The 25205-nt window shown below is 41.9% G+C and overlaps 1 protein-coding gene across 6 annotated transcripts in view; it reads left to right on the top strand.

Annotated features, from left to right (window-relative positions):
* The first annotated feature begins 24 nt into the window (after positions 1-24).
* Positions 25-25205, top strand: part of KCNG3 (potassium voltage-gated channel modifier subfamily G member 3) — an 84674-nt gene continuing 59493 nt past the window's right edge. For 4 of the 6 annotated variants that reach the window (XM_040496627.1, XM_040496624.1, XM_040496625.1 and 1 more), the window contains exon 1: positions 25-718. In XM_040496627.1, coding sequence (XP_040352561.1) covers positions 54-718 — 665 coding nt within the window. In that variant the 5' untranslated portion in view covers positions 25-53. The remainder of the gene's footprint in view (positions 719-25205) is intronic. The other 2 variants (XM_040496626.1, XM_040496623.1) reach the window with 1 other exon arrangement.

The raw sequence follows: 25205 nt of genomic DNA, 5'->3' as shown, positions 1-25205 counted from the left end.
GGGGGGGGGGGGCGGCGGCGGCCTCGGGCCTCGGGGCCTCGGGGCGGCCAGCCATGACCTTCGGGCGCAGCGGGGCGGCCTCGGTGGTGCTGAACGTGGGCGGCGCCCGGTACTCGCTGTCCCGGGAGCTGCTGAAGGACTTCCCGCTGCGCCGCGTGAGCCGGCTGCACGGCTGCCGCTCTGAGCGCGACGTGCTGGAGGTGTGCGACGACTACGACCGCGAGCGCAACGAGTACTTCTTCGACCGGCACTCGGAGGCCTTCGGCTTCATCCTGCTCTACGTGCGCGGCCACGGAAAGCTGCGCTTTGCGCCGCGGATGTGCGAGCTCTCATTTTACAACGAGATGATCTACTGGGGCCTGGAGGGCGCGCACCTAGAGTACTGCTGCCAGCGCCGCCTCGACGACCGCATGTCCGACACCTACACCTTCTACTCGGCCGACGAGCCCGGCGCCCTGGGCCGCGACGAGGTGCGACCGGGCGGTGCCGAGGCGGCCCCCTCCAGGCGCTGGCTCGAGCGCATGCGGCGGACCTTCGAGGAGCCCACGTCGTCTCTGGCCGCGCAGATCCTGGCCAGCGTGTCGGTAGTGTTCGTGATCGTGTCCATGGTGGTGCTGTGCGCCAGCACACTGCCCGACTGGCGCGCCGCGGCGGCCGATAACCGCAGCCTGGATGACCGGAGCAGGTACTCCGCCGGCCCTGGGAGGGAGCCCTCCGGGTAGGACGCACTGCTTCTCTGCCCGTCCCGTCCGTCCTGTTGCGTCTGTTCGTCCCGTCCGTCGGTCCCGTCTCCGTCCTATTTTCCTCCGGGCTGCCGAGCCAGGCTAGGTTCCCGGCCCAGCGGGGCCCCAGGCGGGGCCAGCCAGGGGATGGGTTTGTCCTCACTCCCCACTCCCTATTTACCTGGGACCAAGCGGCTCTGGTCCTTACACTAGACTCCCCTCTTTTTTTTTTTTTTTTTTTAATCTTTTAACATGTATTTATCCTTGAAAGACAGAGTGAGAGAGGGGGAGAGGCAGAGAAAGGGAGACACAGAATCTGAAGCAGCCTCTAGGCTGTCAGCACAGAGCCCGACGTGGGGCTCGAACTCACAAACGGGGAAATCACGACCCGAGCTGAGGTTGGGTGCTTAATCGACTGAGCCACCTAGGCGTCTCTAGACTCCCTTCTTGAGGGCGAGTCGCCAGGCATGGGGAAGGGCAGGTAGAGATAAACAAGCCTCCCATCTTTTAGTTTACTTTTGAGCAAATAGCAACTAATTAGATTTCTTTAAACTTTTATTGTTAGCATTACAATTTAACCTTGGGCTAAGAGCAGTTTGAATTATTTGCCAATTTCTGGTGGTTGAAAAGATGAAGTATTGTTATGGTGAAATGTGGTTTACTATGCACTGGCCACACATTCTAAACACTCTACATAATATGTACTTTAATGGAATTGTATTATCAAAGAGATTAACGACAAAAGACTCTAAATAATGGATGTCTGCCCTTTTCTCTCTTCTTTTCCCACAAAGTATGTAGTTAGCAAAGCACCTGTTCACTGCTTGGTACCAAAGATACACACTGTGGCTTTCAGAAGGGTGTTCAGTGTGGGGAGGAAAAAAATCACTACCTTGGAAAAGAAGAAACATTTAAACTGCCCCAAATCCAGAAACATTATTGGACTAGTTAATCTTTCTTTTTTTTTTCCACTTTATTGGGATAAAAGGAAAATATTTTAATCTTTCCTTAGATCATGTTTACCTTTCAGTAGAGATAACACACTTCTGTTTTTAGAGCTAGTGAGTTCATTTTGCATATTTGGTTGGAGGAATAAACAGTAAAGTTGGCTTTGAAGGGAAACAGTCTCTTGGAGGCACAAACACAAGATTGTATATTCTGTTTTACCTTTGACACTGTTTTAAGATGCCTCGTCCATTCATATTTATTTTCTTATTTATTTATTTTTCTCCTTCCATTCATTTTTAAAATTAGGTTGTGCCTGATAATCTTTTCCTGATAGAGATGTGCATGTTTCCGGTGGTATTATATGCCTTGATGTTACAGTGCATTAGTTCCACATAATAGTCTTCCTTTGGAGAGTGAAGATTGTTTTTTAATGTAAGAGGTAAATAAAATTGCCTAGTACCACAGAGTCCATTACCGATATAGTGATATCTTGGCATGAAATCCAAGATACATGCTTTAAAAGGAAATTCATTAGTAGACTAATTGTGTGTAATGTATTAGGTTCTGAGTTTTTGATTTACAGATAAGAATTACTTATTTGGTACTCATCAGTACAATTAAATTAATTTATATACCTAAATACATAAATGCCTTTGATTCTTTTAGGAAACCATAGGACAATGAGCCTTGAAATGATTCACTAGTAATTGTGGAATTCTAAGGTTAGTGAAAGTTCAAGCTACATTAGCAAAGGAAACAGGAGAATTGAGTTAGACTTCCTGAGTCTGCAAAAGAAGTGAAGGAAGAAGAGGAATTCTTGATTTGTGTATATGTATTTTACGTATGTGTATAATTATTCAAGTCAGAACTGTTTCCTAGATACCCAGATATTTCAGGCAAAAGCATGTTTTTTTCTTGGCTTAATGGCCCAGTTTTAAGCTTCACACTCCCAAGTGTAGGTATGAAAATCAACCTCTGTAATCCCAAACAGGTAAGCTGAAGGACGAGTGAGCAGCTGAGGAGGCTGGAAGTCACAGAGGGAGCCTCCCATAGGCCTCCTCCAACTGACAGGGCCTCTATGCTGGTGCTTTGACAATAGTCTCTCAAACCCTGCTTGCTTGTGTTTGCTGAAATTAGACTTTTTAAAACATCATTCTGATCATCTGACCATATTTGGCACCTACCAAATAAAGCCAAAACATTTTTCTTGTCCTTCAAAGCTCTTTATGGGTTACCCACAATCTGCCTTTCTTGACTTATCCTGTCGTCATTTGCAAGCATCCTTTTTGAGTATGTGCTGTTTAAGGCACTGTTCATATTCCAAATATTGTAACTTTTTTCCTGGTTGTTTTCTAAAGAAGAGGTGTCAAATTGGTGATGTCGGAATGAGAGACACAATTGATTAACAATTGAGTTGTTCCGGGATACAGTCTGGCCTTCAAAGTGGAAGGGGATGGAAACAAGTCATCTTTGGAATGTTGCAGAGGTTGTGCACTGCCCAACAGTGGTGGGGGGGTGGTTGTCATTTATAAAAACTGTATTCACAACCTTTACAACCAGGTATGCTCCACCTGAGAACATAATAAGGAGAATTTTCCAGGTAAAGAGAACGGCAGGGGCATAGGCATGAAATTTGCATATTATGTTTAGGGAGTGTGAGTCCAATGATTGAGTGAGAGGTGGAGGCACAGCAGATGTTAGAAAGCCTCAAAGGAGGGGGTGCCTGGGTGGCGCAGTCGGTTAAACGTCCAACTTCAACCAGGTCACGATCTCACGGTCCGTGAGTTCGAGCCACGCGTCGGGCTCTGGGCTGATGGCTCAGAGCCTGGAGCCTGTTTCCAATTCTGTGTCTCCCTCTCTCTCTGCCCCTCGCCCGTTCATGCTCTGTCTCTCTCTGTCCCAAAAATAAATAAACGTTGAAAAAAAAATTAAAAAAAAAAAAGAAAGCCTCAAAGGAGAAGGATAATGATTTTATTTCGTAGGCAGTAGTTAGCTGTTGGCAGGTTTGGGGTAAGTAGGTTATGTATATTAAATCATGGGGGTCATGAATTGTGCACTGCGAACTGGGGATGGGGAAGATTGGAAACAGGAGGATGAGTTTGGAGATCTTTGCAGAGGGAAGGATTGCTTTGAGGTGGTAAGAATGGAGAAGAAATGATCTCTCTGGAAAATATTAGAAAGACTCATAATTAATCCAGGGCATTGGAAGGATACAGGCATCAGGGACTGAGTACTTGGACTTCCAGGAGCTAGGAGTACTCCCTGTCACTTGCCGGCTCCATTTGTCCATACTGGCCTGCTCACTTGTTCCTGAACCCACCCGAATGTTCCTTACTGTGCAGTCCCTTGCCTGTCGAAATTGAATCATCCATCAAGCCCAACTTAGATTCTGTTTCTTTTTTGAAGCCTTTCCTGCCTACCTGAGTAGATGTGATGCTTTCTTTTGAATTTCTTGAGGGATTTCTTATTTGTACTACTTATTTGCCATCTATAATATCCTTCCTAGCATGGTAGTTATTTTTTCATATAAACATGTCCTCGTTTCTAAACTAGATGAGAGGAAAAGGCCTAGAAGGCAGCTAAATTCTATACTATTTATTATGACAGCATCTTTTAGAAAAAAAATTATTTCGGCACAATAAATGTCTACTGTTTATATTATAATTCAAAATACAGCCTTCCAGGATGATATCATCTGTTGCATAGATTGAAGAGCTGTGTGGGGTAAGGCTGTGGGCTTCAGCTGGTGGAACTCTTAGTTGAGGAGGACAGGATCTTGTGCTAAGAATGAGAAAAAAAGTCTGTTAAATCAAGGAATGATTGTTTATCAAGTAGTGATTTTGCAAAAGGAATAAAGATAAGTATAGGATTTCTTTTTATTAATCTTTGAAATATTAGAATAGCATACAATCTCAAGTTTGGAAGAAATCTTGAGAGGTCTTCCAAATCAGTAATTTGAAAGTTTTTTCTGTATGAATATGATCTTTTTTTTTTTAAGGTTCATTTATTTATCTTGAGAGAGAGAGAGAGAGAGAGAGAGAGAGAGAGAGAGAGAGAGGAAATCCCAAGCAGGCTCTGCACTGTCAGCACAGAGCCCGACATGGGGCTTAAACTCATGAATCGTAAGATCATGACCTAAGCTGAAATCAAGAGTCCACGCTTAACTGACTGAGCCACCTACGTACCCCATGAATATGTTCCTTTTAAATTGATTTGTTCTAGATGATTAATAATCATATAAATAATGGTTTAAAGTCCAGACACTATAAAAGCAAGCCTTTCTCCATCTCCTGGGCATTTACTTCTTTTCCCTAGATGTAACCAAAGTTACTTGATTTTGTGTGTCATTTTAGAGATATTTTATGTACTTACAAACATATCATGTATATTTACAAACAACACAACAAAAACAGTACAATAATACTTTTCTGAAACTTCCTTTTCAAACTAACCAACATGTCTTAGAGATTGTTCTGTATAAGTCTGTACAGAGCTACCCAATTATTTTATGCAGCTGTATAATATTCCACTGTATGACTGTCTCATAATTTTTGGACATTTATGTTGTCTCATCTATAGAGAATGCTGCAATGAATATCCTTGTACATGTACATTAGTTTCCTTTTATCCATAGGATAAACTCCTGAAAGTTAAGACATAGGGTCGAAGGGCATGTGCATTTGTAATTTGCATAGGTAATTCCAAAGTGCTCTTCAAAAAGATGATATCGTTTTATACTCCTGCCTGCAATGTGTGGGAAGATATGCTTTTTCTTTCTGTTTTTTAATTTTTTATTTTTAAAGTTTATTTTATTTTGAGAGAGAGAGTGCATGTGTATGAGCGGAGGAGGGGCAGAGACAGAATCTCAAGCAGGCTCATACTGTCAGCTCAGAGCCTAACATGGGGCTCTAACTCATGAACCCCCAGGTCGTGACCTGAGCAAAGATCAAGAGTCAGACACTCAAATGACTGAGCCAGCCAGGCACCTGACCCACTCTTTTAAAACCACTCATGGGGCGCCTGGGTGGCTTAAGGGTCCAACTTCAGCTCAGGTTATGATCTCGCAGTTCCTGGGTTCGAGCCCTGCGTTGGGCTCTGTGCTGACAGCTCAGAGCCTGGAGGCTGCCTCGAATTCAGTGCCCCCCCCCCCCTCTTCCCCTGCTTGTGTTCTGTCACTCACAAAAATAAATAGATAAATAAAATCACTCAGCATGGCTGCCTGTGTCATAAAAAGATACTCTATGCTAGTCAGAACTTTGAGGAAAAGGTCACATATAAAGTACTTCTCACCTTTACTTTCTGGTCCCCTTTGCCTCTGAACTTATGTCCCCTCAGCCAATCTCAGCTGTTGCATTGTCTTTTGAATTTTAAATCTCTTTATGGTGCAAAGTCTTGCTGTAATTTTAATCTGTCCTTCAGAAATTATTTCTAAAAGTTGCTTCATGTTGGAATTTTGATCTTTAATTTGTATTGCTTTGTGGTGTGGTAGTGAGAATCTGAGGAGATGTAAAGATGTTCAAGTTTTTTTTGCAGTGTTATTTTTAACCCAAGTTTTAAAAATGAAATACATAATCAAAATGAAACACCAAGTGATGGAAATTTAAAAATCAGTTGTATTATTTCTATTGCCTATTAGGTCAATATTGTATAAATTCAGTAGGATTTTAAGTACTTTAAAAATAAAAACCAATATTTGAAACTGAAGGTGAAAGTCTCAGTGCTTTTACTTTGCAGATAAGGTGGATATTTTCAGAAGCCGGTAATTAATAGATCTCTGATAGGATTGAACATAACCCTGAATCTCAGTTAAATTTTGTTCTTGCACAGTGGACTGTTTCTTTTAATATATGTACAGGGTTTTTCTATCTGCTGCCAGTTTTAGAATGCAGTGGAAACTTTCTTTTGTCAATACTCTTTTTAATCAAGGTGCTTTTTTTCTCCCTTAGTAAGCAAATTAATTTTCAATGTTGTTCTTTTTATTTTATTTTATTTTTTAAGTGAAAAGTTTGCTCACTGGAATGAAGTATGGTTCTAAGTGTTGTGAAGTGAAGCGTAAACATGCCCCTCTCTCCTCAATCCCATTACCCAGTTTCTCGGTGTTCTTTCCTGAAATGCCCATATAAATGTAGGTACATGCGCGCGTGCACACACACACGTGTGTATAAATTATACGTACATATTTTTAAAAATTTATAACTGGGATCATTCTATAATGTTGTTTAACAATTTGCTTTTTTGTCTGCACATCTTGGAACTCTTTCCTCATCAGTTGATAGAAATCTTCCTTGTTCTTATGAAAACCTGTAGAATGTTCCATTGTATGGCCGGGCCACAGTTCAGTCAACAAGCCTCTGTCCTGTCAGTAATAGTGATGGCTGTCATAGTAATATTTATTTCATAGTTCATATATGCTAGCCGCTTGTTAAGTTTTTACATGTATTTTGTCATCTAAGTCTCCTGTAACAATCCCGTGAGGTGGCACCGTTACTATCTTCATCTTAGGAGTGAGATTTAGAGAGGTGAAGCGGCACGTAAGCTCACAGAGTGGGTAAATGGCGACCCGGCATTTGATTCCCATGTCCCTGCTCCATACTCCTGTGGAATGTTTGGTTTTGACTCCAGTTTTTCAAAAATGCAAATGGTGGTAAAGAACAATCTTTTTCATGTATCTTTTTTGCAAATTGGTGTGAGTATATATGTTAGATAAATTCTGAAGTGGAAATCGCTGGATCAAGAGGATTGTGTTTAAATTTTTTTTTTTGTTAATATTTTTATTTATTTTTGAGACAGAGACAGACAGAGTATGAGCAGGGGAGGGGCAGAGAGAGGGGGAGACACAGAATCCGAAGCAGGCTCCAGGCTCTGAGCTGTCAGCACAGAGCCTGACACGGGGCTAGAACCCACGGACTGTGAGATCATGACCTGAGCCGAAGTCGGATGCTCAACCGACTGAGCCACCCAGGCGCCCCGAGGATTGTATTTAAAAAAAAGTTTTTTTGTCGGGGCGCCTGGGTGGCTCAGTCAGTTAAGTGTCCGACTTCAGTTCAGGTCATGATCTCATGGTACGCAAGGTCAAGCCCCGTGTTGGGCTCTATGCTGACAGCTCAGAGCCTGGAGCCTGCTTCAGATTCTGTCTCCCTCTGTCTCTGTTCCTCCCTTGCTCACGCTCTGTCTCTCTCTCTCAAAAATAAATAAAGATTAAAAAAAAATTTTTTTTTTAAATTTTGTCAGCTATTACCAAATTTCCCCTAAACTGAGTGCAATTTAGCACTACTCCTTATTAATGATAGTGACTGTTACATACAATACGAATGCAATTAATAATGAATAGAATGCTAATATTAATAAAATTTTAATAGAAAACATTTGGAAATAATCACCTTAAAAAAATAAAACAGCTTTAAAGGGGAGCCTGAGTGACTCAATTGGTTAAACATCTGACTTTGGCTCAGGTCATGAGCTCAGTTCCTAAGTTCAAGCCCCACATTGGGCTGTCTGCTCCTCTCAGCACAGAGCCCGCTTTGGATCCTCTGTCCCCCTCTTTCTTTGCCCCTCCCCAACTTGTTCTTTCTCTCTCTCTCAAAATAAATAAATAAACTTTAAAAAAAAAAAAGAATGTCTTAAAAAATACGTAACAGCTTTTTTTTTAAGTTTTTTTTAAATGTTTTTATTTATTTATTTTTTTTGAGACAGAGAGAGAGCATGAGCAGGGGAGGGGCAGAGAGAGAGAGGGAGACACAGAATCCAAAGCAGGCTCCAGGTTCTGAGCTGTCAGCACAGAGCCTGACGCGGGGCTCGAGCTCATGGACTGTGAGATCATGACCTGAGCCGAAGTTGGATGCTTAACCGACTGAGCCACGCAAGAGCCCCAAATATGTAACTGCTTTATTGAGATATAACTCACATACTGTAGAACTCACCTTTAAAGTGCACAATTCATGGGGCGCCTGGGTGGCTCAGTCGGTTAAGCGGCTGACTTCGGCTCAGGTCATGATCTCAAGGTTCATGGGTTCAAGCCCTGCACCAGGCTTTATGTTGACAGCTCAGACCCTGGAGCCTGAGTCTCCCTCTGCCCCTCCCCCACTCATGCTCTGTCTCTCTCTCTCTCTTTCCATCTCTCTCTCTCTCTCTCTCTCTGTTTGCCTCTCTCTCAAAAATGAATTAAAAAATTTAAAAATGTACAATGCAGGAGTGCCCAGCTGGTTCACTCTGTTGAGCAGAAGACTCTTGATCCTGAGAAGACTCATGAGTTCAAACCCCACACTGGGCATGGAGCCTACTTAAAAAAAAATTAAGTAAAGCACACAATTCAGTGAATTTTACTATATTCGCCGAGTTGTACAAGTATCGATCATCATCCATCCTACTTGAAGCATTATGTTTTGGTGATATGTTTGAAGGAGTATTAAAATGTGTTAGAAAGCTGGAACCCATGAGTGGCTAAGAAAGGGACCCAGGCATTTTGACTGAGCAGATGAATCAGATGAAGCAATAGGCAAAACATTTGTGTTTGAATTCATTCATTCATTCATGAACGGGTGGGTTCTGTTGGAGTGTTTGGAAGAGTTATATGTATTTAAGTGATTTTCTCTGCCTGCTAGTAGCAAGGACTCCTCAGCTTTTCCTCTACTGGCGAAGGGAAGTGTGTAATTGAGGCAATCATCTGACTTTCTCAGGCCAAAAAAATGTCAAAAGGAAAAGGCGATGGTGTTAAGAATTCAGGACTCCCAAGTCGGGAGGCCTCCCTGGAGTTAATTCATTACCCTGCTCTGGGCCTGTACCCTCCTCAGTTAAGTGGGGATTTTACACAGAAGGGTCAATGAGAGAATGAAGACTGAGCCCTCAGCAGGAAACTGAACTCCTTAGCTCGTTACCTTTCCTTGTATTAGGCCTCTTCCCGCTGTCTCTCTTTTCTTGAGTTGCTTGTGAAAGTCTTACCTCCTTTTTTGTCTACGAGTTCTTTGAGGACAGAAATTTCTTTCTTCACAACATGTAGTTCAATACCTTGCACATGGGCAGTGCTTCAGTGTGTATTTTATATACGTGTGAAAGAAACATGCAGGTACAACAGTGTTTTCATTTTTTAAAAGATTTTTATTTTGTCTTCTTTATTTATGTTTAAAATGTTTATTTATTTTGAGAGAGAGAGAGAGAGAGAGACCAAGAGTGTGCATGAGCAAGAGAGGGATAGAGAAGGGGAGGGAGAGAGAGAGAGAGAGAGAGAGAGAGAGAGAGAGAGAGAATCTTAAGCAGGTGCCATGCTTAGTGTAGAGCCAAACACAGGACTTGATCCCATAAATTGTGAGATCATGACCTGAGCCAAAATCAAGAGTTGGATGCTTAACCAACTGAGCCACCCAGGTGCCCCTAAAGATTTTATTAAGTATAATCTCTGCACCCAACATGGGGCTTGAGCTTGCAATCCTGAGATCAAGATCTGCATGCTCCAGCAACTGAGCCAGCCAGGTGCCCCACATTTTCATTTTTGATATGAGAGTGTGTGTTTTTATAAGTTGCCTTCAACCTATGAGTAGGTTATATTTTAAGGACTTAATTGCAAATGGGTTTTATGGCTTTCCATTCATTTATTCATGAAGTTCGACAAACATTTATTGAACAACTCCTGTATATCTGGGACTGTTCTGGGGGCTGGAGATATAGCAGTGAACAAAAACCAAAACAAAACAAAAAAAACAACCAGAGTCCTTGCCCTCAAGAACCATCTGTTCTAATAAATAAATATATAATGATAGTGATAGATGCTATGAAGAAACAAAGCAGAATTAAGGGATTTGTAGAGTGTGGACCATAGTCAGGAAAGGCCTCTCTAATCAGGCGGTGGATGTCTGAACAAGGACTGGGAGGGATGCAGGTGGCAGCCGTGAAGGTATCTGGCCAAGAGAGTTCCAGGCAGAGAGCATGTAAGCACAGACTTTGAGGGGGGTGTGCCCTTGGTCTGTTGGAGGAACAGCAAGGAAGCAGAGAGGTAGGGGTGACCAGGGTCTCTGCTGTCCCCCACACATTCTGTTGCAGGACTGGTGGTCTGGAACAAGGGTGGGCAGACTGCGGCCTGCAGACAACTTAGGCCCGTTGCCTGTTTTTGTACAGCAGAGGGGTAGGGGTTGGGAATTGGGGGTGATAGTGACAGTGACAGTGGGGGAATGGAGTTCTTGTAGAGCTGTATGGGTGCACCAGCTAAAGGGATTTACTTTTGATAGTCCTCATTTTTAATGTTTTGTCTATTTTTGAGAGAGAGAGAGAGAGGCCAAGAGAGAGGGAGACACAGAATCCGAAGCAGGCTCCAGGCTCCGAGCTGTCGGCACAGAGCCCGACGCGGGGCTCGAACTCACAAACCGTGAGATCGTGACCTGAGCGGAAGTCTGACGTTTAACCGACTGAGCCACACAGACGCCCCGATAGTCCTCATTTTTAAAAAAGAAAATAAAATGGTAAGGGCTTTGGATTTGTATTGGAATGTGGGTTTTGAGCAGAAGACATAACTTGATTGAATTGAAAAAAATTTTAAAGTAATCTCTGCACCCAACAGGGGGCTCAAACTCATGACCCAGAGGTCAAAAGTTGGATGGTCTATGGACTGAGCCAGCCAGGTGCCCCTGATTTAATTTAAAATTTTAAGAGATGACTCTGGCCCCGGTATGGAGGGCAGACTCTAGGGGGCACGGGTGGAGCCAGTGAGGCCAGTTAGGACCCCCATTTCACCTAATACTCAAAGGGCTGCCTAGAGCCCTGGGTCCAGGCTGCTAGCTGCCGTGTTGATCTGAGTTGCCGTGGCAGGGTTTCCTTTTTCGTTTTCTGGGTAAAACTGTTGTCGTAATTGGTCAGGTTTGCCTCTGACATCATTGCATGACCAGGGCCCTGCTGTTCCTCCCCACACTCTGTTGCAGGACTGGTGATCTGGAGCAAGGGTGGGCAGACTGTGGCCTGCAGACAACTCGGGCCCGCTGCCTGTTTCTGTACAGCCCCTGAGCTAAATGGTTTTTACACTTTTAAAATGGTGAGGAAAAAAAATCAAAAGAAGACTGTTTTATGACTCATGCAAATTATCTGACATTCAGATTTCAGCGTCCATAAATACAGTTTTATTGGTGCACAGCCGTGCTCATTTGTTTACATGTTGTCTATGGCAGCTTCCTGCTACTTGGGTGGAGTTGAACACTTGAACATTTGCAACAGAGGCTAGCTGGCTTGCAAAGCCTGAAACGTTGACTCGCTGGCTCTTTACAGGAAAAGCTTGTCAACCCTGGGTCTAGAATGGTCTTGTCGTAGGTTTCAGCCTGTCCGGCTGTGTGTCCTCGGGCACATTCCTTCTCGAAGCCTCGGTGTTCTCATTTGTAAAGTAAGGATAGCGGTAGAGGGTTGAGGATGGGTTACTAACTGCTGTCTTCTAACCAGCTTGATGCCAGATGGATCTGCCTTGGATCTCACTGAGGCCCACCCTGACTCACAGATTGTTCTGTTTTCCTAAGATACTTCCCCTAACCAGAGCTCATTATTCGATCCTAAGAGTTCTGGTACAGTAGGGACTTTTATTAGCATTTTCGGTTGGGGTGGGAAATCCAGTATTTATAAGTTAGGGACTGTCTGTATTAATTTCAGATCACAGATTTAGACTTACCAATTTACTCTGAACTGGTGAATGTGAGAGGTAGTTGGGGAAAGGATTGATGATCAAAACTGGGATTCACCAGGTAGGTCCTATTAAATCAGGGACTGCATTTTTATGGGAAATAAAATGGGAAGTACATATCAGAAAAGGAAGGTGTCCTGGGACGTCTGGCTGGCTCAGTCGGTTGAGCGTCTGACTTTCGATTTCAGCTCAGGTCATGATCCCAGGGTCATGGGATCGAGCCCTAAGTCCAGGTCTGCTCTGAGTGTGGGGCCTGCTTAAGATATTCTCTCTCTCTCTCTCTCTCTCTTTCTCTCTCTACCCCTTTGTCCCTCTCCCCAGCTCTCTCTCTCTCTCCTCTAAAATAAAAACAAAAAAACAAAACAAAAAAGGAAGGGGGTCCTGTTTATTAATATATGGTGTAACTCAGTTGGCCTTGAGACATAACCAAGACAGCCCTTGCCATCCAGTAGCTTCCTGTGTAGGGAGGGGAGGAACCAGAGTCACTGATGGCGAGAAGGTGAGGTGGTCCTGCTGTAGAAGGGAACACAGGCGCAGGAGCAGAACTAGTGCTCCCTGGGGTGTCACTTCTGGTGTAGTGTCATTTAAGTCTTCCTGGCATTCCTGGAATGCCGGGCACAAGAGCTCCGGGGAAGGGACGGCAGCACCAGATGGTGTTAGTAGCTGTTGTGTTCTCCACCACCGTGTACTCGTGGTTAGAAAAAAGTGTCACAAGGAATGCCCTTGGCAATGTAGTCGAAATTACTGTTTTTATTACACCTGACCCTTAAGTATGTATTTTAACATCTACGTGATGAAACGGGAAGTTGCAGCGGGCACTTCTGCTGCATACTGAAATCCTGTGGCTGTCTCGAGGGAAAGAACTTGTACAGTTGGATGAGTTGCAAGCTGCACCAGCACCTGTTTTCACGAAACATTGTTATTTGCAAGAATGACTGACAAACTGTGGTGGTATTCAGACTTGAATACCTTAGCAGACATTTTCTCATAAATGAACAAGGTGAGTCTGTCACTTCAAGGACAACGATGGCCAGCGTTTGTTGCCAGTGATAAAATGAGAGCTCCCTGGGGCGCCTTGGTGGCTCAGTCGGTTAAGCGTCCAACTTCGGCTCAGGTCATGATCTCACATTCCGTGAGTTCGAGCCCCGCGTCGGGCTTTGTGCTGACAGCTCAGAGCCAGGAGCCTGTTTCAGATTCTGTGTCTCCCTCTCTCTCTGACCGTCCCCCGTTCATGCTCTGTCTCTCTCTGTCTCAAAAATAAACGTTAAAAAAAAAATTTATAAAAAAAATGAGAGCTCCCAAGTAAAAATTAGACACTTGGAAAACTTGAACCAGCCACTGTGCACTTGCCAGCTTCCCAATACTTAACTTTTCTGATGAGATTGGTAGTGATATTAATAAGTGTGACTTTTAAAATATTATAGCACGAAATGTGTTAACATTTGGAAGATATGCATAACTCAGGAACCAATACATCCTAAATGATCCAACACCTGATGTTACAATACCATGCAAAAGATCCACCCCGAGTGACCGGGAACTCTAATGGGTTTTATGGTAACTGAACATCAAAAGTTCAGTGACAAGATTTGCTTCCACATGGTAGCTAACCTTTAAGAAACTACCACTTTTGGGGTGCCTGGGTGGCTCAATCGGTTGGGCATCTGACTCTTGATTTTGGCTCAGGTCATGATCTCAGAGTCGGTCATGGAATCAAGCCCTGCATCAGGCTGTGTGCTGAGCCTGCTTAAGATTCTCTCTCCATCTCCCTCTGGCTTTCCCTTGCTGGTGCATGTGCTTTCTCTCTAAATAAATAAAACAACATAGTATGATACACTGAATGCAGGAACAGATATGAAAAATTCAGCTGTTATATATATATTTCAATTTTCTATCTCTCCCTCCTTCTGTCTCCTTCCCTCCTTCCCTCTCTCCCTTCCTTTTTCTCTCTTTTTGTCTTAGAATTCAAAAGTGGAGAGGGTTGTCATAGGGAAATGCATTTACACATCATTTGAACTGAAAAAAAGAAATCTGTCTGTTCCTTAAGAAAGTACATCTGATTTGAATGATTGGTTTCACAGTGAGGATTGACTTTGCAGATTCAGTTACATGGCAAGCATGTTCCAAAAGCTGAATTAAGTGTGCAGTTGCAAGGTTTTGATGAAAACATACTTAAAGCACATAGTAAGATATAAATATTTCATTTGAAATGATGTATTGACAGGGTGCCTGTCTGGCTTTTGGAAGAGCGTGCAACTTTTGATCTAGGGGTTGGGAGTTTGAGCCCCATGTTGGATTCAGAACAAATAAACTTTTATAATAAAAAAACAAATGAACTTTAAAATAAAATGTTGTATTGACAAAGATGTATTGAAGTATTGTAATATCTCAACCCTCTGTAATATTGATCAGATTTATAACTGGTGCCTTAAAGCAGAGGAGTGACTGGTGTATCTGGCAGCCGCTGAATGCATCTTGGTCTAAATGTTTCTTTTTTTTTTTTTTTCAATATATGAAATTTATTGTCAAATTGGTTTCCATACAACCCCCAGTGCTCATCCCAAAAGGTGCCCTCCTCAATACCCATCACCCACCCTCCCCTCTAAATGTTTCTTTTTTTTTTTTAAAAATTTTTTTTTCAACGTTTATTTATTTTTGGGACAGAGAGAGACAGAGCATGAACGGGGGAGGGGCAGAGAGGGAGGGAGACACAGAATCGGAAACAGGCTCCAGGCTCTGAGCCATCAGCCCAGAGCCTGACGCGGGGCTCGAACTCACGGACCGTGAGATCGTGACCTGGCTGAAGCCGGACGCTTAACCGACTGCGCCACCCAGGCGCCCCTAAATGTTTCTTTTAATGCAGTACCTCCCAGGAAGTGTGAAAGTGAGTGATTCTAATGAGGTGCAATGAATCCTTTTGCAAATTAGGTGATGGTCAATTTTGCTTTCAGCAAATTTGAAGAACATAATTGACTTTACAGTAGATTATTAAAAACAATTTTTTCCAATTTTTAATTTTATAAATATCAAGCCTATAGGAAAGTTGCAAGAATAATACAAAGAACAGCCTCTCTGTATCTGTAATTATTATACTTGGCTGGAAAATTTGAGAGTTGGTTGCAAACATCTTGACACTTCATCCCTAAATACTTCTGCACATACCTTCTAAAAACAAGAACATTTTCCCATCTAACAAAACAATGATCACAATCAGGATAAGAGACAGACAGAGCAGGGCTCCATCCCACCACCCTGGGATCATGAGCTGATTCGAAATCAAGAGTTGGATGGATGTTCAACCAACTGAGCTACCCAGGTGCCCCTGGATATTATTTAACAGTGATGATTTTGGAGACTCTAGGACAGTTGTTTTATAGAGGTCCCTGAATTTGAACTTGTCTGATGCTTTCTTAATTATATTCAAATCAAAACTTCTCGATAGAAATACTACATAGATGTATAAAGAATTTTTTAAAAAGATTTCATTTTTGTCATGTTTATTTTGGGAGGGGAAGGGCAGAGAGAGAATCTGAAGTAGGTTCCACACTGTCAGCCCAGAGCCCACCTCAGGGCTCAAACTCACAAACCATGAGATCATGATCTGAGCTGAAATCAAGAGTTGGACACCTAACTGACTGAGCCACCCAGGTGGCCCTAAAGATTTCATTTTTAAGTAATCTCTATACCCAGTGTGGGGCTTGAACTCACAACCTTGAGATCTAGAGTCGCATGCTCTTCTGACAGAGCCAGCCAGGTGCCCCTGTGAAAAGAATTATTGATGATAGATGATAATGGATCAAAATGTGATTTTTTTTGCATATACTTGGAAGGAGGTAAAAGCATAACATTCCTATAATACAACTTCTTCCATTTTCCTCTACTTGTTTAAGTAAATAAGGATTCTCAGCCATTTTATGTGTAAAAACAAAAATAGGATTAGAAATGATGCTGATCTATGTCATTCTACCAATTGGAGGAAATACTCCTGTATTAATTTGAATTAAAATATCCAACTGCTGGGGCGCCTGGGTGGCTCAGTCGGTTAAGCATCTGACTTTGGCTCAGGTCATGGTCTTGTGGCTTGTGAGTTCAAGTCCCGTGTCCAACTCTGTGCTGACAGCTCAGAGCCTGGAGCCTGCTTCAGATTCTATCTCCTTCTCTCTCTGTCCCTCCCCCAGTTATGCTCTGTCTCTCTCAGAAAATAAATAAACATTAAAAAAAAATCAAATGCTAAAAGGACATAAACTAATTGAAAAGGAAAGAAACCTATCAATTTCATTAAAAGATGCAGTTCAAATAAAATTTTACTTTATGCTTAATTACATGTTGAATTTTGGAATGATAACAAATTTAACACATTACAGGAAATTATAGATTCAATGAAAATTAAGATATAAGCATTTAGGTGTATAATAGTATGTTTAAATTTTTTAAAGCATTAGAAATATATCACATCAGAGCAAAATTATGTGAGAGACGTGGAACGGAAATACAAGTTTATTTTTTTTTTAATGTTTATTTTTGAGGGACAGAGACAGAGCATGAGTGGGGGAGGGAAAAAGAGAGAGGGAAACACAGAATCTGAAGCAGGCTTCAGGTTCCGAGCTGTCAGCACACAGCCCGATGTTAGGCTTGAACTCACAAGCCGTGAGATCATGACCGGAGCCAAAGTTGGACATTTAACTGACTGAACCACCCAGGCGCCCCGGAAATAGAAGTTTTATGAGAAAAAGTAACAGTGTAAAATTTCTGTTAAAGGAGGGTTTGTTAGTGTATTTTTTAAATGAAAGTTGATGGGTTGTATCAAAACACTACACTATTTGGACTCCTTAGATAAGTTTTTTTAAGTATATTTATTTATTTTGAGCGACACAGAGAGTATATGGGAGCAGGAGAGAGAGAGAGAGAGAGAGAGAGAGAGAGAGAGAGAGAGAGAGAATCCCAAGCAGGCTCCTTGTTGACATTGCAGACGCAGGGCTTGAACCCACAAACTGCGAGATCATGCCCTAAGCCGAAATTAAGAGTTGGACGCTTAACCGACCGAGCCACCCAGGTGCCCCTAGATAATTTTCAAAGATTTTTTTTTTTTAATGTTTTACTTACTTTTGACAGAGAGACAGAGAGAGAGAGACAGAGCATGAGTGGGGGAGGGGCAGAGAGAGAGGGAGACACAGAATCCGAAGCAGGCTCCAGGCTCCAAGCCATCAGCACAGAGCCTGACGCGGGGCTCGAACTCACATTAATGAGATCATGACCTGAGCTGAAGTCAGGCGCTCAACCGACTGAGCCACCCAGGCGCTCCCCTAGATAATTTTTAAAAATGAAGTAACATTTTATTTTTAAAATGTTAATATTTGCAACCTGCCAGAATTTACATGCTTTGCAACTATACTAACTTAATAAAAATTGTTGGGTCAAAATAAAATCGTCCTAGGGAGATCCATAGTTTTTCTAAACTGTTTCAAGAGTCACACGAGCAAAAGGTTTGGGGACCACTCTGCTCAAGGGAGTGAGGAGGCAGGTGAGAGCTGCCGGGATGGTTTTGGAGGATCACACTGCTGCCGGTCAGTAAGTCAGGAGAGCGCCATGAGGTGTCAGGAGATGAGGGTGGTCACAGACCGGGCGTCAGGTTGGGCAGCAGTTCCCGGAGTGACACGTTAAGTTCCCGGAGTGTTTACCTTTATGAGAAGGGGACAGGATGCCAAAGAAGCATTTAAACCTTTCAATAACGATACTGAAATAAAGCATTGGAAGACAGCATTAAGCTTTTGGATTTTATAAAATGCCTCTTCATCGAACATTGGCCACCCTTGGATTCATTTACTAATGATGTGCATTAATTTATAATCCCCAAGGATATGGTTGTGTGATATGTTGTGACACGTTCTGTAGAGAAATAGAAACCTTTCCTTTCTTTGTGTCACGTTAAGGGAAACTTCGCAGTCTGGGCTAGTTGGCGCATCATCTCGCGAGCACCTTTGCGCGTGTGCAGGGTGGGAGTAGGTGAAATAAATATTCCAGAGCTCCCCACTATCTGCCCAGCCACACCGACGACGCACTCTGAGATTGTTGGTATGTCGGGTCATAGGTCATAGGTTAGGCCATAGAGCAGTCGAATAACCGACTGTAGGTCACAGGAATGTGAAGGCATTGGGGATCACCTGGGTCAGGTTCCAGAGCTCACGTGCTTCGCCCGAACTCTTGCTTTCTGTGCCACGACAGCTCTGCTTTGGGGCGGGTAGACGATGCGTGGAGACCTTTGGCTTGTCTCAGGAACCTCATTAAGGACCGTGTTGAATTTAATTGATAGTTATTTTTATGTATGTCGTTTTAAGTAAATGAAAGTAATTTTTCAGTCTCTAGAAAGATAAAACTTGTCTTACTAGCTAACAACAGTACAATATACAATGGGCTTTGAAGCAAATTGTGCTTTTTCTTTTTTTCTCAGTTAATCTGTGTAATTTATTTAAATGTTGCTTTTTTTTTTTAAGTTTTTTTAACGTTTATTTATTTTTGAGACAGAGAGAGATCGAGCATGAGCGGGGGAGGGGCGGAGAGAGAGGGAGACACAGAATCGGAAGCAGGCTCCAGGCTCCAAGCCATCAGCCCGGAGCCCGAGGCGGGGCTCGTACTCACGGACCGTGAGATCGTGACCTGAGTTGAAGTCGGACGCTTAACCGACTGAGCCACCCAGGCACCCCTAAATGTTGTTGCTTTAAAGAGCATTTGCTGTAATGGTCTGAGGAATTTTTTTTTTTTTTTTAAGATAAGAGACTATGGGAAATACAACAAAACTTAAGCATTAAAAAAATGTAGAATTCCTTATGCCAATCGAAATGTATTTTCCTGGACCACAACTACCACAGAATCCCAAGCAGGCTCCAGGCTCTGAGCTATCAGTACAGAGCCCAATGCAGGGATCGAACTCACGAACCCCAAGATCCTGTGCTGAGCTGAAGTCGGACGTGTAACTGACTGAGCCACCCAGGCGCCCCTGCAGCTTGCCTTTTTAGCTCAATTTTATATGTTTTTGAGATTTGTGTATATTGATATCTATAGCTGTAGCCCTTTCATTTTAACTGTAATGTGGTAAGCATTGATTTATTTGTTCTTCCTGCAGTGGAAATTTTGCTTTTACTGTAGTGCTGCAATGAATAGTATTTATGTCTCGGTGCACATATAGGAGAATTGCTGTAATGTATCTATCTAGGACTGGAGTTGCTATATTGTAAGATATGCACATCTCCCCTAGATGTTGCTAATAGCTCTCCAGAGTAGTTGCACTGATTTATTCTCCTACTGGTTGGGAATGAGAGTCTTTTTTGCTCAGTCCTTGCTGTATCCACATGCTACCAGATGTCAGACTTTAAAACTTTCGCTAATCTAATTGGTATGAAATAATATCTCACATTTTATTCTTTTTAAAGCAATTTTATTGGACTATAATTTACAGGAAATGAAGTGCATCCCTTTTTAAGTATATAGTTTGATATTTGACAAATGTGTGTATCCATGTGCTTACCATCCTAATCAGAATACAAACATTTTTTCACCCTAAAAAGTTGTCTTATTGCCTTAGGCAGCTACTGATTTTCGTCACTGTATGTACTTAGAAATGAAAAAAATATTTTTTTAAATTTAATGTTTATTTATTTTGAGAGAGAGAGAGGCAAGAGTGTGAACAGGGGAGGACAGAGAGAGAGGGAGACACAGAATCCGAAGCAGGCTCCAGGCTCTGAACTGTCAGCACAGAGCCCAACGTAGGGCTTGAACTCACAGCTGTGAGATCATGACCTGAGCTGAAGTTGGACATTCAACTGACTGAGCCACCCAGGCTCAGTACCTAGAAATATTTTTTTAAAGTTCATTTATTTATAATCTCTACATCCAATGTGGGGCTCGAACCTATGACCATGAGATCAAGAGTTGCCATGCTCCATGGACTGAGCCAGCCAGGGATCCCTGTACTTAGAATTTAATATGACTAGAGTTATATAGGTTGTACTCTTTTGTGTCTGGCTTCTTTTCATCAGCCTAATGTTTTTTGTGTTTTTTAAAGTTTATTTATTTAAATAATCTTTCTACCCAGTGTGGGGCTCGAACTCACGACCCCTGAACTCAAGAGTCACAAGCTCTTCTGACTGACCTAGTAAGGTGGCCCATCGTTATAATGTTTTTAAACATTCATCCATGTGCTATTTATATCAGTAGTTTGTTACTTAAAAAAAAATTGTAGATGTAATTCACATAAAACTCACCATTTTCTTCAAGTGTATAATTTGATGGTTTTTATTATAGTCACTGTATTGTGTAACCATCACCACTGTTCCAGAACATTTCATCACCCCAGAAAGAAACCTCCGATCTGATAGCAGTCACTCTTCATTCCCCTCTCCTCCTATCCCCTGACAGCCATTAATCTACTTTTGTCTCTATGGATTTGCCTGTTCTGGACATATATAAATGCAGTTATACAATAATGGAGTCTTTTGTGTCTGGCTTCTTTCACTTAGCATAATGATTTCAAGGTTCATCAATGTGTATGTAGCATGAATCAGTACCTCATTCCTCTTTATGGCTGAGTAAGAGTCTGTTGTATGGTTATGCCCCATTTTGTTTATCCATTCATCAGTTGATGAGCATGTGGGTTGTTTCCACTCTTTTATGAATAATGCTGCTATGAGCATTCGTATATTGCAAGTTTTTGTGTCAACACATGTTTTCATTTCTTTGGGGTAGGTATCTAGGAATGGAATTGCTGGTCATATGGTAATTCTGGGTAATTTTTTGAGGAGAGATCATTCTTTTTTGTAATATTCCATTGTATGAATATACCACATTTTGTTTATCAGTTCCTCACTTAATAGGCATTTGCACTATTTCTCGTTTTTATTTTATTTTTTATTTTTTTTAAGATTTAATTTTTAAGTAATCTCTATACCCAACGTGGGCTCAAACTCATAAGCCCAAGGCCCCGGGTCCCACACTCCACCCACTGAGCCAGTCAGGCACTCCCGCTTCCTCTTTTTTTTTTTTTTCAATGTTTATTTTTGAGAGGGAGAGAGAGAGAGAGTGCGCGAGCAAGCTCGGGGGAAGGGCAGAGAGAATGAGGGAGAGAGGATCTGAAGTGGGCTCTGTGCTGATGGCAGAGAGCCTGATGCGGGCCCAAACTCACAAACTGCAAGATCATGACCTGAGCTGAAGTCGGATGCTTAACCGAGCCACCCAGGCGCCCCACTTCTTCTTTTCAGTAATAAATAAATCTGTTATGGACACTCTTGTACAAGAGTTTTTATGGACATATTTTTTTTTTCCTCTTGGACAAATACCTAGGAGTGAACTGTTGGATCATGGAGTAGATGTATATTTAACTTTTAAGATACTGACAAACTGTTTTCTAAAGTGGTTGTACTATTTTATACTCCCACCAACAGTGTATGAGAGTTCCAGTTGCTTTGTGTCCTCACTAACGCTAGGTCTTGTCAGTCTCTAATTTTGGCTGTTCTAGTGGGAGTGTATGGCATGTCATTGTGGTTAATTTGCATTTTCCTGATTACTAGTGAAGTTGAACATCTTTTCATATTATTTTTTGCCATATGCATTTCCTCTTTGTGAATTGTATGTTCATATCCTATGCTTTTTTTTCTATTAAAAAAATTTTTTTTAGTTTATTTATTTATTTTGAGAGAGAAAGAGAGAGAGCCAGGGAGGGGTAGAAAGAAAGGGAGAGAGAGAATCCTAAGCAGGTCCCGTGCTGTCAGCCTGGAGCCCCACGTGGGGCTTGAACCCACGAACCACGAGATCATGACCTGAGCCAAAATCAAGGGTCGGACTTAACCAACTGAACCACCCAGGTGCCCCTATTTCTATTTTTTTCTTTTTCTTTTTCTTTTTTTTTTAATTTTTAAAATTTATTTTTATTTATTTATTTTTGGAGAGAGAGAGAGAGGGAGATACAGAGAGAGAGAGAGAAAGCATGAGCAGGGGAGGGGCAGAGACAGAGGGAGACACAGGATTCGTAACAGGCTCCAGGCTCTGAGCTGTCAGCACAGAGCCCGATGCGGGACTCAAACCTACAAACCTCGAGATCATGACCTGAGCCGAAGTTGGATGCTCAACCGGCTGAGCCACCCAGGTGCCCCTATTTCTGTTTTTTTCTTAATGATTAATTATACATCCTGGGTACTGATTTCTGTCAATTATGTAAATTGCAAATATTTTCTTCCTGACTGTGGCTTGCCTTTGACTTTATAGTGTTTTTTTTGGTGTACAGAAGCTATACAGTTTAGCATAGACAAATTTATCAGTATAGTCCTTTATGGTTTGCGTGTTTTATTATTATTAAGAAAACATCTCCTATCTTTAACATTATAAGGATTCTTGTATATTTTTAAATATTTTCCTAAAACTGAAAAAATATTTAGAAAATTTATGTAACTTTTATTTTTTGAATTTGGCCTTTAATCTACCTAAAATTATTTACAGTGTGAGAGATCTAATTTTTTTTCTTTTTCTTTTTCTTTTCCTTTTTCTTTTTCTTTTTCTTTTTTTTTTTTTTTAATTTTTTTTGATTTTGGGGGGGGGGGGGGGGTGGGGTGGCAGAGAGAAGGGAAGGGAGAGAGAATCCCAAGCAGGTTACACCTGAGCCTGACACAGGGCTCCATCTCATGACTATGAGATCATGACCTGAACAGAAATCAAGAGTCAGACGCTTAACTGACTGAGCCACCCAGGCACCCCTAATTTGTTTTTTTCATGTGGATAACAGTTTCCTCAGCACTGTAGAATAGTCCAGTATTTACCCCACTGATGTGGAGAGCCTTGTCTGCCATGGATCCCATCTCTGTGAGTATGTGGACTTCTGGGTTCACCCTTCTCCCCATTGCTTTTTGTTGCCTTTTTTTTTTTCTTGGTGAGTCTTACTAGGGGCAAGATATCATTAATCTTTTCATGGAAACAGCTTTTGGTTTTGTTCTTCTCTTTTTTGTATCTTTGTGTCCTTTTTATATTTGTGTTTTTTGATCTTTATTACTTTCCTGACTCTTTCTTTTCCCTTCTGCCCTCTAGTAGTTCTGTTTCCGAGTCATACAAAATTTGCTTTAATGAAAACTCATTTCAGGAAATCATTAACTCATTGATTGTGTCATGTGTTTTAGTCCATCAGAAGTCTATCTAGGGCATCGGGGCCATGGCCACACTGTTTCCCAGACTGGACGTGCCATGCTGTACCACCATCCACGAAATATAAGAGTTTCAGTTATTTCATATCCTTGCCAATGTTTGGTGTTACCAATCTTGGGTGAATAGTAATATCTCATTGTGGTTTTAATTTTCATTTCCCTGATGATGAGAATATTGATCATGTTTTTCATGTATTTATTGGCCATTTATATTATGTGAAGTGTTCAAATACTGAGCATATTTTTTTAAATTGGGCTTTTGGTCTTTATTACTGAATTACAGGAGCTCTTTATGCATCCTGGATACCAGTCCTTTGTCAGATAAATGTTTTGCATGTGTTTTCCTCTAGTGACTGGCTTGCCTACTCAGTTTCTTAATGGTGTCTTTTGTTGTACATACAGTAGTCCCTCTCCCAACTGCAGTTTTGCTTCCCGCAGTTTCTGTTACCCATAGTCAACCACGGTCCAGAAGTAGATGAGCCTCCTTCTGACATCAGAAGGTCAGTAGTGGCCTAACGCTATGTCACAGTGCCTACATCATGCATCTCATTTCATCTCATCACGTGAGGCTTATCATCTCGTATCATCACAAGAAGGATGAGTACAGTGCAGTAAAACATTTTGAGAGAGAAAGGGGCAGAGAAACCGCAATTACATAACTTGTATCACAGTATATTGTAAAAATTGTTTGATTTTATAATTAGTTACTGTTGTTCATCTCTAATTGTGCCTAATTGGTAAATTAAACTTTATCAGAAGTACGTATGTATAAGAAAAAACATATATAGGATTGGGTACTATCTGTGGTTTCAGGTATCCACTGGGGTCTGTCTGTCTGGAATGTATCCCCCATGGATAAGGGAGGACTAAGGTACCAAAGTTTTAAATTGTGATGAAATCTAACTTATCAATATTTTCTTTTATGATAAGTACTTTGTCCTGTGTACAAAAGTTGTACGCAGGGGCGCCTGGGTGGCGCAGTCGGTTAAGCGTCCGACTTCAGCCAGGTCATGATCTCGCGGTCTGTGAGTTCGAGCCCCGCGTCAGGCTCTGGGCTGATGGCTCGGAGCCTGGAGCCTGTTTCCGATTCTGTGTCTCCCTCTCTCTCTGCCCCTCTCCCGTTCATGCTCTGTCTCTCTCTGTCTCTCTCTGTCCCCAAAATAAATAAAAAACGTTGGAAAAAAAAATTAAATCAAAAGTTGTACGCAAATCATGAAGATGATTCCTGCATTTTTCTTCGAAAATTTTTATTATGTTAGCTTTTATACTCCATCTCATTAATTTTTTGTGTGTGATATGAAGTAAGAATAGTAATATATTATCTTTATTTTTAAAAATTTTTATTTATTTAGCTTTAAAAGATAATTTAATCTCTATACCCAACATGGTGAGAGAGTGAAAGAGAGGGAGAGCATGGGAGAGGCAGAGAGAGAGAGGGAGTGAAAGAATCCCAAGCAGGCTCCACCCTGTCAGCGTGGAGCCCGATGTGGGGCTCGAACTCATGAACCATGAGATCTTGACCTGAGCTGAGATCAAGAGTTGATCACTTAACCGACTGAGCCACCCAGGCACCCCCTGTTTGTTCCTTTAAATCAACACAACAAACACAACAGTGCACTCACTAATGCTGAAATTTATTATACCATTTATTCAAACATTATCGAATACCTCATGATCAGGCACTAAAGTGATTTTTAAAAAGACAGA

The sequence above is a fragment of the Herpailurus yagouaroundi genome, unplaced genomic scaffold, assembly GCF_014898765.1.
Source record: "Herpailurus yagouaroundi ecotype Mexico unplaced genomic scaffold, PumYag 188, whole genome shotgun sequence".
Taxonomy (NCBI): Eukaryota; Metazoa; Chordata; class Mammalia; order Carnivora; family Felidae; genus Herpailurus; species Herpailurus yagouaroundi.
This window is presented reverse-complemented; position numbering and strand designations above follow the sequence as displayed.